The sequence below is a fragment of the Carassius carassius genome, chromosome 7 (assembly GCF_963082965.1).
Source record: "Carassius carassius chromosome 7, fCarCar2.1, whole genome shotgun sequence".
Classification (NCBI taxonomy): Eukaryota; Metazoa; Chordata; class Actinopteri; order Cypriniformes; family Cyprinidae; genus Carassius; species Carassius carassius.
This window is the reverse complement of record NC_081761.1, coordinates 15,171,550-15,190,885: the sequence shown is the minus strand read 5'-3', so window position 1 is coordinate 15,190,885 and position 19,336 is coordinate 15,171,550. Positions and strand designations below refer to the sequence as shown.

General features: G+C 37.1%; 1 protein-coding gene across 10 annotated transcripts in view; it reads right to left on the bottom strand.

Moving 5' to 3' along the window:
- The window catches only part of slit2 (slit homolog 2 (Drosophila)), a 78,469-nt gene extending 64,929 nt beyond the window's left edge, over positions 1-13,540 (bottom strand). For 8 of the 10 annotated variants that reach the window (XM_059553998.1, XM_059554002.1, XM_059554007.1 and 5 more), the window contains exons 1-4: positions 12,261-13,539; positions 11,233-11,304; positions 9,387-9,458; positions 4,478-4,549 (exon numbers count right to left, since the gene is read on the bottom strand). In XM_059553998.1, coding sequence (XP_059409981.1) covers positions 4,478-4,549; positions 9,387-9,458; positions 11,233-11,304; positions 12,261-12,418 — 374 coding nt within the window. In that variant the 5' untranslated portion in view covers positions 12,419-13,539. Of the gene's footprint in view, positions 1-4,477; positions 4,550-9,386; positions 9,459-11,232; positions 11,305-12,260 lie in introns of all 10 variants that reach the window. The other 2 variants (XM_059554008.1, XM_059554006.1) reach the window with 2 other exon arrangements.
- Positions 13,541-19,336: the final 5,796 nt, after the last annotated feature.

The window sequence follows — 19,336 nt, the reverse complement described above, 5'->3', positions numbered from 1 at the left end:
ATATTTTTAGACAGCATAGTAATGAACTGGCAGCTTCAACAGACGATTGATTCATTCTGCTGAAATCAACCCGAAATTAACCTGAAATCATAAGTTTATTAACAACCAAGGAGTAAAATGCATTATTTTGAATACTCTGATGACTAATGAGAGAAGGCATGAAAATGTCTGAAATGCAGGTCATGCAGAGAAACACAACAACACAAGAAAACACAGACTCTGACATACATGTACACACATGTCTATAAGCTTGAGGTTTTTCTATTATGAGTCATTCTCACTATGGCAACAGTGGCATAAACTCCTTTCCTGTTTTCATTAAAATCTGATTATGAAATTAATGAAATTAAATCCCACACATGCACACACATGCATTCACACACACACATACACACTCGCACCTTATAACGCTATACTTCAACAGACAGGCAATACTTCACTCTTTTGTATCCATCTTTAATTTCAAAACTGTTCCCACCAACTCGTGTGAACAGACAAGGCTTAGCAAGTGTGTGTGTGTGTGTGTGTGTGTGTTGTGTGTATGTGTGTGTCTTGTGAGCTGAGAGGACTGGGGTTAAGCGTCCACTCTGCAGACAAAAGCCAAACTCTCTACTGCACTGTGACCTAGGAAACGGTGAGCTCGGTAAACACACACACGCAGACACACACTCTAAGATGGCAAACAGTTTGGTTCGTCTAGCATTTGGTGTGCAGATTAAGCAAGAAAACCACTATGATTTTTCACCCCAAATACTCGTGGCACATTGCTCAAGAAAACCACATAGTCAAAGCCATATTTAAAATCAGCTAAGCGTGTGTGAACCCAAAGCCACTGTTAACAGACATGACAGGAATAAGAAGATGTCTGCTGGCTTATTCACATATTCAACCTCTCACTTTTTCTATGCGTTTAAGTTTCTAATCTTCTCACGAAACTGTTCTCATAACATGACGTCAATGTTCCCAGAGACTTCAATAATGTTTTGCTTTGGTTTGCAAGCGCTGTAACACAAGACAGGCCTGATCATTTTAATTTATGATCTGAGGTTAAAGCTGTAATTTCAGCACTACTATTACAAAAATAATTGCAAAACATAACAGAATTACAAATATAACACTTAGAGACTGCTTCATCTGTCATTGGTCAGTAAAGCAGAGAGTTCCATCAAAAGTCACACCAATGGTTGAGCCAATGTTGTTTTGTCTAGAATAGCAAAACTAACAAAAACTGTTTATTCAGAATATCTTATTTTTTGTTCTGCTTAAAAATGTTAACTTTCATTAAAGTTCATTAATTTATGGATGAACTTTCCCTTTAACCTAAGAGAGAAATCTGACACTTCAGCTTCAAGAAGTGATGCCAAACTTTGCATCTCTTCATCCATGGACATAAGGATGTTGATTAATATCTGTCCTTATCATTCAAGAAATGTATGCAGAAATAGCTTACACAATCACCATTGTAAGGCATTTGATTTGACCTAATAACCAGTGACAGGCTCAATAAAAGTCACACACAGATGTCACAACGGGAGAAATTCTTTAGATGGTCAGAAACACCCACACTCAAAGTTAGCACAGTGTGAAACAGGTTAGTGGATGAGGGATGATGGCTATGTGACATGACAACAGTAATGTAGCAACAGTGAGCAGGCATTCGCGCCAAAAGATATGTTTGTGCCAGCTTGATTAAGAACAAAAAATAATATTAACTGCCCCCTCCAACCCCAGCTTCTACAAAGTTACTGTTATGTTTGCATCAGTATACTATAATACTTACAAATAATATAATGCAAAAAAACACATTGTTTTGTCATTCACTGGTCAACTTTGATATTTTGGCCTATTTTTTTAGACTAGCGGAAAGAAAACTGCAAAAATACACATTTGAGCATTGAGCTTTTTATTGATTTGCATCTGTATATTTCAATTACATCACATATCTTTAAAGGAAATTTCCTCAAAGTTAGTTTAAGTGTTTTCATTATTTTTATCTTTATTTTTCCTATCTATATTCTGAAGGTTTTTATAGAGGTTTTTGTTCATACAGTATATCTCTGACCTGCTTTATATAACATTTTATTCCTAAAAACAAGTGAAAAGTTTATTTCATTTCAGAAAATTTAATGATGTAATGTAAATGCATGTAAAAACTTAATAGTAATGCAAAACAATTATTTTAAATGTAATGTAATTAACTAATTTCCTAATTTACCTAGGGAAGTATCTGTTTCTTAAAATGATGTGTCTGGTGTCTTGCCTTCAATATTTCAGGATATTTTAATTCACTCTCTCTCTCTATCAGTATTTTTTCTTACTCCATCTGTTTTTTTATATTAGTGTTCCACTTTCATTTTCAAACTACTGTTAGGTTTTTACAGAGTTCTTAATGGACTCTCAGAAATCTGACCCATCTCTCTCTCTCTGCCTTCACACCTCTTTACTCTTTCCTGTAAGATCCTTTCTTCTTTCTTTTCCACTTTCTGTCTAACCAAACACACACAGCTGTGACCGACCTGCTGTCCCTGAGAAATGTTATCTGAACGTTCTCGCAAACATACCCAATGTTATTCAAAGGTTTTCAAACAGGCCTGGCCTCTAAGGAGACAAAAGGCAGAAATACTTCAGCCGCTACTGTGGCAGCGGCCGTATGTGTGTAACCATAACTCATATTCACACAGACACACACAAACATATACTCGCGCTCCCACACACACACACACACACACACACACACACACACACACACACACACAAGTACAGCAGAATCCGGGGTCACTAGGGCACCCAGCAAGATGAACAAAACAAGCTCTAGAAGGTTCTGTCACCCACCACCAGACCATCCCCCTCCAAAAAAAAAAAAATTCTCACACACTCCATCCAGACACATTAACGTCAAACCTGATCATAGGGGCAGAGGGAGAGGATGTGCAAAGAAAGAAAGAAAGAAAGAAAGAAAGAAAGGAATGCATGTAAAGCAGCACAAAAGAAAGAAGGGATGAGAGAACAGGAAAAGGAGCAAAATAAAGCAAAATGAGATAGACAGAGTGATGAAAGAGGCAGGCAGATAAAAGCTGTACATGTTAGCCACAGATGTAGACACGCAGGGATAATCTAATGAGGAAAGAACACTCTGTGTGTGTGTCAGGACATCAAATCCAATAATTCTATCAGAAAGTACACTAGCAGTGCTTCCTCTTTCTCACCTGCTACCATCTTGCTGAAATTGAGTTGACAGACAGACAAAAAAAGAAAAAAAATCCTCCATAAGATCCATAAAATCCTGCACACACGCTTTCATTGGCTTCTATTGTTGTGTTTTTTTTATATATATATATACTGTGCTAATAATATTTTGTATCCAAAACATTCCGCGATTTTAAATTTTCATTAAAACATTGTTAAGGATGTTTATTAAGTCATTTTCCATTGATTGGTCTACCAGTGTAGCTCATTTCAGATTTCATTATCCCTGAGGGGACATTTGGTCCTAACAATATAGGCACAACTTGACCTCTTCAAACACGCAATCTGATGCTTTTAAAAATGAAACAAGGTAACAGTGCTTTCGTAAACACATTAATCTATTTATTTAACATTTCATTTTAAGACTAGCATTTTACTTGTCACAAACACACACACCTGATAGTTGAGCCTGAGGATCCCAGTGTATTTTTAGGAGACCACACACACAACCATACCATGTCTAGAACATGAACAGTAACTATATGACTGCAGAAACATGAGCAATATGTGCAGCGTGCGCGCACACACACACACACACACACACACAGACATTTCCTCCATTAACCTCCTGCAAAGTCCGTTAGAATGTTGTTTTTCCTGGTAAAGCTGTTAGTGCTAGCTATCCTTCCTCTCGCTCTTTCTGAGCAGCAGATGTTTAAGCATGTATCTCCTTTTAACTCAATTTAGTCTGTTCATGGTCTGAACCTCTCTTACTGCTGATCCCTAGATGTCCTGCATAACTCAATTATAAACACACACACGTACACACACAATCCTGTCTGGGAGTAATGAGCGAGATTTAGAAGACAGATCTCAAGATTTTACTGTGTTTATGCTATAATTTTCCTCCAAATTTAATGTCACTATCTTTTGTTATTAATAAAAATGCAATAAAACCAAATCTACAAACCAAACAGAACATTAGGGAACCAAACAGCAACATTTTAATGTATTAAAAATTAATCCTTGATATTAAAAGATCCCAGATCCAACTGCAGCACAGCAACAGAAATCCGTAACAAAGCAGTGTAATGTATCTAAAATAAGTAAATACATTTGTAAAGGCTACATTAATGAATAAACTTTGGAAAACAGACAAAAATCCCATTTAAAAAAAGGCAGCAAAAGGAGAACTGAGAGAGACAGTGAAAAGGAGAGAAAGAAGAAAGAAATGGGGTGAGAAAAAAAAACAGGGAGAGGAAAGAGAGGGGCTAAAAGATAAAGGACTCACAGTCTGAAGAGTTTGGTCGTGCCCAGAAACAGCAACTCCGGAAGAACCTGAAGATTATTCCTGTTGAGACGCCTGCAAACATAGACACACGCAGCAACATGAAATTACACAAAACAAACAGTGGTGCAATTTATGTACATTCACAAGAGCAAAATTCAATGACTGAGGTACCAGAAATTGTATGAGGTCTAGCAGACCTTAAACTATTTGCAGAAAGTCCAATCTAACATGTGGGGTTGTCTGCTTTCAAAACCGACTGCAATAAGTTATGAAACAACTGGAATAATCTACTCCAGTGACATATTAAAACATCAGAAAAATATGAACACAGTAAATATTGTGAATAGTTTCCATATGAAACATCAGATCTAAATGTTTACAGAAATATGTACTGATTGAGCTGTGCTCAAGAAAAATACTTCAAACGTTTAATCTTATAAAATATTTCAATTTGGGCCTGCCAGTCATCAACTTGAGCCTTGACTGTGTCTGTGTGTGTGTGTGTGTGTGTGTGTGTGTGTGTGTGTGTGTGTGTGTGTGTGTGTGTGTGTGTGTGTGTGTGTGTGGCTGGCAGACACTGTCAGTGTGTGGGGGCATCTAGCAAACACACACAGACAAAGAACAGCCCGGAAAAACAGATGTGGGAAAAACAAACAGAACGTCTCACAGAAAGTGAAGCAAAAGAACTTACAGTGCAAATACACACACACAGACACACACACATACTGTATGCACACACGTCATGAAAGGAAATGATGCATATTTGCTTAAGTTCAATGACAATTCAGTGATAAAAAGTAATTTCTCACATTCTCTTGCTCGGTTCTCTGACATGATAATAAACTGAGTAATATTCCCAACTAGGGCATGTATAATAGACATTATGCATGACAATCAGCACATATATAATACCCAATGTGCATATTAATGAAGAGTGGCGCCACTGCTGTCTGTGTGTTAGATTAATGAGGCTTGAGATTAATCAATAATGTTTTAAATACCAGAAAACAGATCGTTCAGAGCAGCTTATTAAGCTCCCATGTTTTGAGAACTTCTACTACAGCATTATGAAGTCTGCTGATAATGGGAGAATGTTAAAATATTACACACACCCAATCAATTCTTGCACTCTGACGTCAGCATGCAAGATTTACCACACGTCAATCAAACAAGCCTGAGTTCTAAAGTGAACTCTGCCTGCACAAAGTACAAAACCATCAAGCTTTCACTCTCCCTTGCTGTTTTTACGCCCTCACTTTCTCTGACACACACTTGCAAACACCCGCACACTCAAACATAGCAGCCGATGACATCATCGTTCAGCTTCTGGGGTTACATCATTCCATTTGAATACTTAATGAATGATGAAATAATAACGAGGCACACAGTGCTGCACACTCCAGAAATGCCCACGTGTTTCACTCAGGCACAGAGGACAGCCTTCCCTGAGGACCCCACTGCAGTAACACACAAAGACACACACGCGCGGTGCTTAAAGCGAATAAGATCGACCCTTAAAATAGACGAGTACACACAGACACACACTTACAGATAGAAATGCAAATAGTCACAGACTCTGACACACACACACACACACACACACAGACATGCACTCACAGTCATTTCCAAGGAGGGCCATAAAGTGAGATGACTTTTAATGCCAAAAAACAGCCAACAAGACTGAACAGAGGAAAGAAGGGATTGAAAGTTAGTGTGAAGACACACACTGCTACTGTAGAAAAAAGCACAGATTATCCGCAATCAATCACATATAGCACATGAGATAAGTTTATGGCTTGATTTATAAATCAGTAGGCTCAGACGGGCCGCCCACAGTCTGCTCACTGACAGGCTGATGCATATTGCACACAAAACTGGAAAGCACTTTCTTCATTTGGCAAGCACTAATCTGATTGGCTAAACCTGCACAACTTCCTTATATGCACAAACGTCCACGAGGACACAAAGTCAGGTACTGGCCTAATACAATGAGCACATTTGACAATGAAATAATCGTTGGATTTCCGGAAGTTTTCTAAAAAAGTGGTATGAAAAATTTATTAACCGTTTAGTAGAAAATTAACTTGATATACCCTTTCAGAACTATATGTTAATCTTTGATTTTGCAGTTATTTATCAGTCATTGATAGACAGATATATTTTGATCACAGAGTACACACTGTATTCCTTTTTACAATATTTTAAGGTGTTTTCTGAACAACTGTTCAATTATTCCTGCATAAATAGGCAGCTTAGAATGAGCTGCAATGTGGACTAGACCATAAGCCGTTTAGTCAAAGGTCTGCCTGCGAAAGACTGAATCAGTGACCATGACAGTTCTCAGTCTCAATCCACACGCCATTAGCTCACAACCAACAATTAGCCCAACAGTGTGTTTGTAAAGAAATAAAAGGGGGAAAAAACACACAAAAAAAAGCTGCATCACAGAGGAAGGAAACAGAATCTGTGAGGAAAGGGCTGAGATGAGAATGAGAAAAAAGTCCTTCTCATAGGCTTACTTTACCTGACTGCATTGCTCATGACTAGCAAGCCGTGACGAAGGGTGTTTGTGCGTATGTGTGTGTGTCTAACAAGGGGGGTCATATGTGGAACAGAGTCGCTACTTTTCCTCCCTACAGGAGGTCGTCACACCCAATACCTAAATGCATCCCCAATACGCATACACACACACACACACACACACACACACATACACACACTCACACATATTTATGAAGGGCCTTTGGTAAGGCCATTATTATGCCTGTGCGTTCTAATCCTCTCAGCTATGCAGTCACCCTCCAGCATTAGACCCCTGCTTTTGTACAGGCACAGTGGGACTGATCTTACACACTGACTTTAGCTGTGCTATTCAGTGCTACCGCTAGCTCCTCTATCCCTACACTTATCACTATAAAGAGCTATTCATCGCCACCATTCGCCCGCCTAACCCTTCAGTTATGCCAACACTGCACAATTTACGCCGAAAGCAAGTTTGCTATTATTACAAGCTATTACCAGTTAGCTGTACTCTGCTTTATGAGCCTCATTCACAGTTAATGCCATTGACCCTTTCGCATTCAGAGCCACACACAGCTAATACAAATCCTTTATTAAAATAAAACTAAAGTTATCAGACTCGTGAGTGAATTATTTGTGTTTCTCACAGAGCCGAGTTGGCAAAAGCCTTTTGAGGTTCAGCTGGGTTGGTCGCAGTCGTTAAACATTTCCTCACCAAATTAAAAGGTAATGACTAGCAGAAAAATAGGATAGCATTGAGCAGGTGATTGACTGAGCCTCACGCGGTGCGGCTCAAATGCCAGTTCTAATGTGACTGTGTGTAAACTGAACATCTGCCAGTCACCATTAAGCAATGGTAATTGACGGTCAATCATCTTAAAGAAAGAATACTGTTTCTACAATTAGAATCTAGACAAAAATAGTGTTTAAGCTCTCCTCAATAGAGAAATAAGGTTTTTGTAGGGAATTTAAGATCCACATGACCTTTATTCATTCTATAATACATTATTGTACTGCATAATAATCTTTATTAATTGTAATCCATTATTAATTACCAATTCACCGTGGGTTCCTCTGGGAAATTAAAATGGGTTTTTAGAATGTATGAGTAAAATAAGTAAGTGTGCAGTGTAGTGTGCAGTTACTAAGTAAAAAGAAAATCACAATGCATGAGTAAAGTAAGATCAGTAGTGAACATTATCTTTAGAGAATATGTAATTATATATATATATATATATATATATATATATATATATATATATATATATATATATATATATATATATATATATATATATATATAAGTTAGGTGCAATGTACTTATTGTGTTCATGTTGTAAAATACATGTACACTTCAAGTTTGTGGTACCACATTATTAATTTAAATGTTAGTACATAGTAGTTAAAACTTCATATAAAGTGAGTCAGAGAATTTTGCAGTACAACGTAATTTAGACACAGTTATACCTGGAAATTAATTTCATAAGCATTGCTGTCTTGAAAGTCCCTAACAAGTTACTACATTGATAAATTTTTTTAAAAATGCTTCATACTATAATTGTATAAATTGTAAAATATATACAAAATTTAAGGGTAGAAATTGCTCCTTAAGGTCAGTTCCTTGCAGTTCACTTTCTACAGTGTACATGAGGACTACAACTACAAGGATTTGAGTTTATATGATGGACAAATCAGACAAATATAGCAACTTGTTAACCAGAGACCTTGTTGTACTCATACCGTAAATGGAAAGTTAGAAATTCCTCAGGTGAGCTCATGGCTCAAAAATGCTAAATTTTGTTCAGTGTTTGATCTATATTACTTTTTTCATTGATCATTTTGTATAATATGTGTACAGCACTAATGCAGATCTGCAGTACACCAAGTGCACCACTTTAAGAAACTGACGGAACCTAAACTTTTGTCTGACTCAGTGACAAAGAGATAAAGGCCATCAGAATGAATATGGTTTGAAAATGGAGAATAGCTGGGGGGTAAAAGCTTGAAAGAAAGGGTGGGGGGGAGGTTCCTTAAGAGCATAATTCCCGTTTCCATTCCAGCTTCCAGTGTCATTCCTTAAAGGGCTGTGTGCCAGAGTTAGTTTCGCATGTGTGTGTTCCCCTGAGGCTGGCTTGGCTGTCAGACAAAAATGTGGCTCCATGAAATCCTGACCACAATGTGCACACACACACATGCCCACAACATACAATGTCCACCATTAATATATGAAAACACACACTTGATTGTGTAATGTCATTTTGCAATTAATTGTACTCGGCAGGTCACACCGTTAATGTTAACTCACAAATACGCTACTGACTTTTAGCCCTTCTGGCAAGTGCTGCATATCTTGTGTGTGTAAGTGAGTGTATGTGCATAAGTCACTCACAGTCTTTCCAGCTCTTTCAGGTCCTGAAATGCCCCTCTCTCAATAGAACTGATCTTGTTCTCCATCAGCTGCCTAAGAATGGAAATGAAAAAGAGAGAGAGACCAAAATAAAGACAAGTCACTCATTGCATTAATTTCAATGATTTAAACAGTTAATATGTCGGCGCACACTTGGCTCTTTTATAGAGAGCACTTTACATTTCATTGCCTGCAAATAGTTTCACAAACATCATTTCACAGGATATCTCATGATCTGAGACCCTCCTCTCATTATAAAACCACCGTAAATAATAGCTTTTAACCTCAGTCTAAATACAACATCTATACTTAGACTATGATTTAAAAAAAAACATAACTGCACCATTTCCTTCGTCTACACTACCCTACAAAAGCAAAGCGCTTGTTTAAATTGAGTGAATTGGATGAAGTTGGGGCTTTTAGACTGTGATTTGTCCCGTGACACACAGGTTTTTCTCAACTGCGCCCAAATTTAGATAAAAAAATAAACATAAAAGCATGGCAATTCATATCAAATCTCTAAATCAAACAACACTGCAATTTTTCTCAGCTTTGGTGCAGTTAATGCATCTTTATAGCAGCAAATTACAACATCACAGATACCCAGGTAAACTTTCAAATGTATTCCCTTGCAGTATGGGAATCCTATATTTATAACATCATGCATTATTTAACCCTTCTGTAGCTGGAAATTGACCCTACATGAGAAATCACAGCTCACATTTCACAATTTTCTGTTTGACTGAGCACGTATGTGGAGACGTCTGTGAAGGATGTCAAGAAGTGTTGTTAATGTAAGTTAATGTTAATTTGAAGTATATGTAATAAATCAGAAGTAGAATGCTCTAAAAAAATCATCTGCAACCACACAGAACAAGAATATTACACTGTCAAAGCCATGTTTTTAATGTTTTGTTTGATGTTTGACATATGAATGAAGAATATGTGGTAGTTGAGATGCCACAACTTTGGAGATAGAGGTCATTTCAGTGATGTCTTATAAGATTAAGAAAATTTAAGAGTGAGAGAGAGGAAGAGAAAAGAATGTGTCTATGAGGGAAAGGAAGGAAAGACAGAGAGAAGGTCTTCAGCTGAAATACTACCCTCCAAGTGGGAGGGCAAACCTGTTCTTACATGAGCTCTCTATATGTCTCTCTCATACATTTATATTCACACCCAAACATTCCATCTCACACATTTACATTCACAAAATCTCCCGCTCTGTTACAACCTCACACAGAGACAGAGAGGAAGATAGAAAGAAAGATATAGACAGGCACTTCACATTCCGATAACGCAATCATTTTTCAGAATAAATGCTGTCTTTGTTTGTGTTTGACAATCATGGGCTGACTGCCTCGTTAAGCTTCACTGTTCAAACTTGTTTGCTCTAAGTGTGCATATACTACAAGTGTTTAACCTCCAGTGAAATCCAGAACAATGTATTTTGTGACAAGCCATGGTATTTTGGCATTTCACTGGCATTCGTCTAATAATGGGACCATTGGGGACCAATATGTTTGCTAGATAATGGGAATGTAGACAATAATGTGCATACATATCTGCATATATGTGTGATTAATTAGATAATATTTACATTTATATTTAAACAATTACATTTAACAAAGGTATTTTTAAAATTAGCCTGATGGAGAGAAATATTTTATATTTTACTTTAACATTTTTTTTTTTGTGATACAATCTACACTGTGCTTTTTGCATGCAAAATACACTTTTTAAACATTTTGGGGATATATCCATTCTAAACAAAACAAGAAAAAGAATAATAACTAGTTCTTACTGCTCTAAAAACAAGCTCGGTACTTACAGAACTCTGAGGTGCCGCAGTCCCGCGAAATCTGCCTTAGTGATTTTAGTCAGATTGTTTGCATTCAGGTCACTGTGGAAAGAAGAGAGGGGGTAAAATGATGAATAATGACTTGCGTATTTAGATATAATTAAGAAGTCTAAATTAGGACCATTAAGTGGTAAATGATGCAAGGAAAAAAAATGTATATTTCTGGCCACTTCTTTACACTTGACTACACTTTAAAAGTTCGTAACAATGCTAGATTGCTTAAATTATCTGCATCATCATGCACCACCCATGAGTGTATTTTATCATTAATTGTGTGCTAGACTGTGGATGAGTTCTTGGCAGGTTTCTAATTAAATTCTGGTCAGGGTTCAGCAATCCTGACCAATTAACGTTGGTGTCATGTAGCTTTTGAAACCTGCTTTTCTATATGACAGCTACCCAGCCAAAAATGAATATCACCGTTTTAAACAGAGCACAGGAATGACTGACATTCTAATAATTAAGTAAAAGGCAGGATTTTAACAATGTCTTTGGTGGTTAAACAATTCTCTGGCTCTTGCTGTCTCAAAGCAGCGCAGGTTGTGTTTAAACTTCATGCCAGTTTAATTAATGAATCCCACTTCAGAAAGACAGTCAATGTAAGAGACAGATAGAGACATGCGTGAGTGGAATAGAAAAGGACACTCTGGTATTGTTCTGATGACAGCACTTCAAGAGGGGGGAAAAGCATGTAACAGAATAATATTAATGTATCATTTGTGTGGGTTATTATACTAAATGTACACTGGTATAAAGAATTGATAACAACTAAATGTAATAACAGACACGAGTAAATAGAATATATAATGCATACGCATATATATTTTATATTAAGAGTATTTGGTCGTGCTGTATGCATGCTGAAAAAAAGAACTGTAATTTTATAATTGTTTGAATTATTTTGTGGCTCAAATGTATAATAAATGCACACTATTATGACTATAGTAAAGTAATGGTCAGCGCACTGGTGGTAATGTAGCATGTTTGGGCGCACTCACAGTCGCTCAGCGTTGCGGGGAATGTTCCGCGGCACGCTCCGCAGACTCTGCCCATGGCAGTCCACCGCTGTCCCGCTGCAGGAGCACTGAGACGGGCACGACTGAGCCCCAGCCCCGCCGAGCAATGCACATAGCACCACTGCTTTTAAAACAAACATCACTTCTGTGTCCTCAAGTTCTGATAAAGCACACGAAATTCCCCGTGCGAAACAGTTGCGCCAGAGCAGGCGCAGGAGTTTTAAATCCAAAAATCAGAGGAGTCACAACAAATGATCTTTGAGAAGAAAACACTTGTAATCTCCTCCGGCTGGAATGTTTTTCCCTTCTTCTTTACAAAGGGAAAGAAATTACAATGCAATCCAGATCAGCTCCCATCTGGGGTCTGAGTAGTCTCTTCTGTACAGGGACGCGAGTTTAGAGTCCAGATCCAGACGATTCAGCCGCAAACCAAAGTTTAAACTAATTCCGCACGCGCATTGTAGCTCTGCGTTTTTGTTTTGAGGCTCCTAAAACACCTTATGCGCACATTTACGCCAACAGGAGACAGGCGCTTGGAAACACGCACTTGAAAAGCCACCTGGTGATAGAGATGCGGTCATACACATCCAGCGGAGCTGATCTTCACGTGCGCTTAGAGGGTAGGCCTATTGATTAATTTGGTGTATTGATCTCGCCCGCCCTCATGCTTCCATCATGTTGTCACACAGGGACAAATCTGCTTTATATATCCAATTCGGTGCCGGGTAAAGTCCTGGGTGATCTTCGCGGATCCGCCTTTACTCAAATAGCTACTCAATCGGAAATGTGTGTGTCTCTCTGGCACCTGATGGCGCGCGCGGGTGTGTGTGTGTGTGTGTGTGTGTGTGTGTGTTGCAAAGGCGGCGCCTCTAGTGTGGAAATAAGCCCCGCACACTGATAATACTCGTCAACGGAATCACACACAATTTCTCAGTCCAACACGGGTAGCGAGTCCAGCCAGAAGACAAGTCATGTCAAACCCGTTCTTCAAGCTCACTGAACTGAGACACCTCGCACCTCAAATAATAAAACATTAACCGGACAGGTAGAAATGTAGTTTTTTTTTTTGTTTTGTTTTTTAAGAATCCAGACTTTGAAGTTATGAATTTGCAGACTATATGGGCTTTTCCTGGAGTGAGTGAATCAAATAATTCCCATGCATGCACAAATGCAGTGAATGAACTCCTATGCTTTGATTCTCTCCTTTCTCACGCTCGGATTCAAGTTGGTGAAGTGCGGCTCTCGGACACCGGATTTTCTCTCTGTCAGACTAAGAATTGCTCTATATACACTGGGAGCGGCTCCGCCCCCTCGATCCGCCCCGCTGGCCGCATGAGCCCGAGCCGTCTGCCTTCTACGGCATTGCCGCTCTGGGCACATGGACAGCAATCACTAGAAGTCTAAAGACGGTAGCCGATGCGCAAATGACGCAAAGAAGAACAAGTGAGGCAGCATCTGTTTCTTGCTTACAAACTCTCTCCTTTTCTTGTAAATGAGGTAAATGGATGGTTGGCTGTTTGGTAATTGCAGGGAAAGTTACGAAACTGTCTTAATCAATCTAAGCTGCTTAAGGAGATTACAGATGAGTAGCTACAGATCTGAAACCAGATTCCAGTTAACAGTTACAGGAAGCAAAACCAGAGAGACGTGGAGAGATTTGCCTGGGAGACAGAAGCAAAGGAAGGTATAGCAGGAATGACCTCAATCACCTTCTCAGTATGCACCTGCAGGGTAGAGAGAGGTCAAGGGTCAACTGCAGCTCCTGTGAAGCTGAAACTTGCAATTATTCATACCTACACTAATCTAAAAAAATATGTTTTTGACTATTTGTTATTCGTTCATTTGTTCGTTCATTCTTTCTTTCTCTTTCATTCTCATGTACACAGTTATTTTAAATCTATAAATGTTTCTTACAGAATTCCTGACTACTTAATATTAATTTGAAAACCAACCTACAATACACCCTTTACCTGTTTGTCAAGCAGTTTTGTATGAGTTTGAGGTTAAAAAAAGGGAGGATTTTCTTTTCTTAGTGTGAAGATGATTTTACTAATTTCAAAGATCTTTTGTGCAATAAAAAGCTGTTATGTATGTTAAAGTTTCTTCATGGCTATACAGTATATGAAAAAAAATTCTTTCTTTCAGAAATCATGTTTTTTTATTATGTTTTCATGTTTTTTGTGTGTTTTATTTTGTTAGTTGGCTGTGTTTGTTTTTAGTTATTTTTACTTTATCAAAATGACCCAACAGCAGTTTGATTGAGATTAATTGTAATGCACAATGAAAAAGACATGATTTTTGAAAACAGTTAAAAACAGTTATCTGTTTTTGCAAATGAACTCCCTTTACAACCTTTACTTAGAGTGTATATTAAGTAATTTTAGGTATATGGTAGATTGAATAGCCAATAAAGGTTATTGAGTTAGAGTGGTTGAGTAAGACGTACTTTGTAATATGAGGTATTAGAGTAGATTGATTGTTAGAGTAAGGTTATTGAGATAGGTTGGTTAGTTGAATAAGATGCTGAGACATAATAAGAAATCTGAGAGGTTGGTGGGTTGAGTCAGGGTTATGGGCCATTGGTCATCCCTTAAATGCCCAGGATAAAATGATTACCAGTCTTCTCCCCCAGACCCCGTGAGTAGGCTATAGCATGGGCCTCACAGAGTCTGGGTTCTCTGTCCATACTGAGGTAAATTCCAAAATGTGTGGCACTAAGGTGATTGGTAGCTTTACCCTGTACTGTATAATATTCATACACACATTTACAAGGCCTCTATATTATCAACATGATCCAAACGTTGCTTAAAAACCCATCATACACAATCTACTGTCATGTCATATGATTGATTTATTATACATTATATTATTTATAGCAAGTAAAGGTCCTTTTAGCACCATTCTAAAATATATATTTCACATTCATCATTTTGCATTGCATTATATGTTTTGCCTCTAACAAGCTTTGATCATAATATTACAATATCATCTTACAAAAGATGAAATTGTAGATTTAGAGTGACAACTGATATTTATTCTATGTTATTAGTGTATTAACTGTTACATGATTGATACAAGCTTTCAATCTTAATCTTTGGCCATACAAATAACAACTGCACCAAATTTGTGCTCGTTCGTTTTTCGAGAATTATTTAATGTGTCAGGCTTTACAGGGTTAAAGGAAGAGTTTACTGAAAAATGAAAATGAAAATTTGCTGAGAATTTACTCACCCTCAACTCATCCAAGATGTACAGTAGGTGCATTTGCTTCTTCATCAGAACAAATTTGAAGAAATTTAGCATTGGCTCACCAATGGATCATCTGCAGTGAATGAGTGTCTTAAAATCAGAGTTCAAACAGCTGATAAAAGCATCACAATAATACACCATTTTATAGAGAACAGTCTACACAATAATTCATTCTCTTTTCTGTTTCTACAGCTGTACGTGAAGAACTGTCAAATTTTCACTTTTCGCCTCACCAAATAACTCCACAATACTAAGCGTAATCTCTTCAGTGTTTAGTGAAACATCATGGATCATGTATATTATAAGTATGGTCTTCACCTTTTGTGACTGTTAACCATTCAGATTGCTTAATGTATATATAAAAAAATGTAATTACTACTTAGTGTAAATTTTAAGGTGTCAGGGAGTATCTGTCACATGTCACCAGCTCTGGACTCCATACTCCAGAATCCTCCTCGGCTCACACACGTTCACAGTCACGATTACCACTCTCACCAGATCAAACTCACCTGGATTTTGAACACCTGCTGACTCCAATAAAGCCATCTTCAAAAGCACACTCCTTTCAATCACTCACTGACTGCATCCGAAAACTTAGTTAGGTGACTTGCTGCCGTATCAGGCAATGACTTTGCAGGCAGCAGTTTTGCACGAAGGCACCTCATGAAACTGATAGGCTTCTGAGGCAGACTAATGGTTTAATGATCTACAGCAAAATATAGAGAGCTTTTGTGATAACTAAGTTGATATTTCATCACTGCAATATGAATTTCTCACTAGAAAAGTGTAAAATGTTGATAAAAAACACATTTACACAAACTGACCACCGACCACAACTTTCAGATGCCATCTCGATTTTTTGGCTTAACTGTCACAGAATGGAATGCACAGGATTGTGGGATATCAAAGGATACATCTATGATGCCTTCAAAAATTGGCCAGATGAAGGCATCTCAGGAGACAAGAACTGAAGCTAACATTGAATTTGGACATGCTTTGATGCCTTCCTACCTTGGAATGCGTCCTCTAAAGGCAGCATTTATCAGTTTTCGGATGCAGCCACTGTCTGAGCTACTATTTGTGTCATCGGATTGTTCTGGACTCGTCACCAGGAAAGAATTACCTGTTGAATTTCCCACAATCCTCCAATGACTCTGCGAATCTGCAAAAGACACACCATCAGCCCTCAGATAAGCACACGAGAAACCTTTGTTGTTCATTCTCACCTGCATTCACCTCATTTCATTCCATTCCTCTGCAAACCTGTTAATAAACATCCTTTTTGGCACTTATCTCATGTCTCTGCCTGGTGTACCTTGACATAAGGTTTATTTAACAGTACGTTTTGGTCTTTGAACTTGACTGGTTTCTATTTCGTGCAACTGCAACAAGACTTTTCACAGTTTTACAGAAACAAATTCAGACAAATTATTGGAAATATCATGTCTAAACTGTAAGTTATTAAATAATTACTTATTCATCACGCTCTCAGTCATCTAGTGTATTTGAATCAGTGCCTGGAATAAACTGCACTAACTGGTAGGTAGCAAAATGGTTACAACTACAGTTGAAACTGTAAGCACAGGTATGATGACAGGTGACATAATAACTAAAAGCAGATTCCCCTTGTTTTGTGTGAACCCTTGGTATTTCTAATTTACTCAATCTGAGTGGTCTGTTAGGTTTATATTCAGTGAACATATCTGTTACGTATTTAGGTCCTAGGCCATTGAGTGATTTATAATAAAGTAAAAGTACTTTAAAATCAATCCTAAATGTAACTGAAGGCCAGTTTAACTGAGGACTGGTCTGATATGCTCAGATTTTCTGGTTCTAGTCAGAATCCTGGCAGCAGCATTGTGGATGAGCTGCAACTGTCTAATAGTATTCTTGGGAAGGCCAGTTTAATAGTCTACCCTGCTGGTGATAAGGTAAATCTGGGTATCATCAGCATAGCAGTGATAGGAAATTTGGTTTGTTTCTCATAATTTGACTTAATGGAAGCATATACAGGCTAAACAAGAGCGCTGTAAGAATGGAGCCTTGTGGGATTCCGCATGTCATTGATGTCCGCTTTGATTTATGCTCTCCTAGACTCACATAATAACCTCTCCCTTCTAAGTATGACCTGAATTTGATTACTATCCCAGAAAGCCAGACCCAGTTTTCAAGTCTCTCTAGTAGTGTGTTATGATCAACAGTGTCAAATGCAGCTCTGAGATGTAGTAGTTCCAGCAAAAATTGTTTATTATCTTAATGAGCAATGTCTCTGTACAGTGATGTGGTCAGAAACCTGATTGAAAATTGTCCAGGTATCCATTTGAGTTTAAGTATTTGTTCAGCTGATTTAAGACTACCTTTTCAATGATCTTGCCTAAAAAATTAAGATTCGAAATTGGTCTATAATTGCTCAAAATGGTGTTATCAAGATTTCTCTTTTTTCAGAAGGGGAATAAATACATCTGTAGTGTCCTACAGGACATCAGTAAAAGGAAATCAGATGATAACTGAAGCAAATCCTTTTACGCTAATGTGTTATACAAGCATCAGTTTATGGTCAATGACAAATAAAACAATGAGACATATAAAGAAATGGCAAAATCTTTTAAAATCTAGTTTAAAATTATCCAGCATTCTTAGAAATGTAATCTTTGTATTTCATGTGGTGTAACCATCAAGTACAAAGTAATCACATACTTTCCTTACAATGTGAGGAAACAATAAACCATAAACATGAATGTACATCTTTATTTTATGTTCCAAAATAAATATATCTTCAAGTTAAAAAGTGTTTAACAAATATCTAGAATTCATAAATATCATGTTTTTCTATCATGAGTTATACTATATGAAATTATAAAATCTGAATTAACTTATCATAAAATGGTCAAAATAAAATATTGATATTCTTTAAAGGTAAAAAGTTTTTTTTTAATAAGTGAAAAGCTTACCTAAATGCTGTAAAGTAAGAACTACAATGATGTCAAACCAAAATGCCTGACCTAAACCACTGAATCAGCCAATAAGGGTCTGCAAGATAGTATTTCCACAAAGGACGCATTATACCTTTAAATAAAAATTTAAAGCACACTGTAAAATTATTTTGATAATCATTTAAGCTGACAATTATTTATTGAATTAATTACATGAGAAAACTAAATATTATTTTCTAAAAAGCTACACAAGTTGAATCCTACAAATACAATACACGTATTCTTTGGATGCAAAAGATTTCACATTGTTTTTCACATTATAAAAACCATAAGACAACAATTTGTCTACAGTTTAAATGCAGCAGTACAGATTAAATCATTAAACTATAAATGATTATTATAGTAGTCTCATTACAAATACAGTTTAAATAACATTTGCATTAAATAAAAAAATAATAAAAAAAAGTTCAATGTGGCTACATTTAAATATAATTGTAACAGTAAATTTATTGATATTAACATGTGACTAAAATGAACACATATATAAGTTACATTGACCAAAATGTCAGTGTTATCATAATTTCAATACATTCTTCCTGAAAAGTGTTTGGTCCTTTACAGGAATACAGCCATCATGCAGGTCCTTTCCAGCACTCTTAAATGATTAAAGCTGAGACCAAGTTTTAACATTGATGAACCCTCTATGAATCAAAAGTCTAGGAACAATAAAATAAATTCAGCTTCTTCTTCTCCTTCTTCTTTTTTGCAGAAACCTAAGACTAAAATTTGACCCTGAGCGGCTTTATACATATGATCCCTGATATTTTTAAGACCTACTGACATTGACACAGAGTCATGATGGTCTTCGGGGGTTCT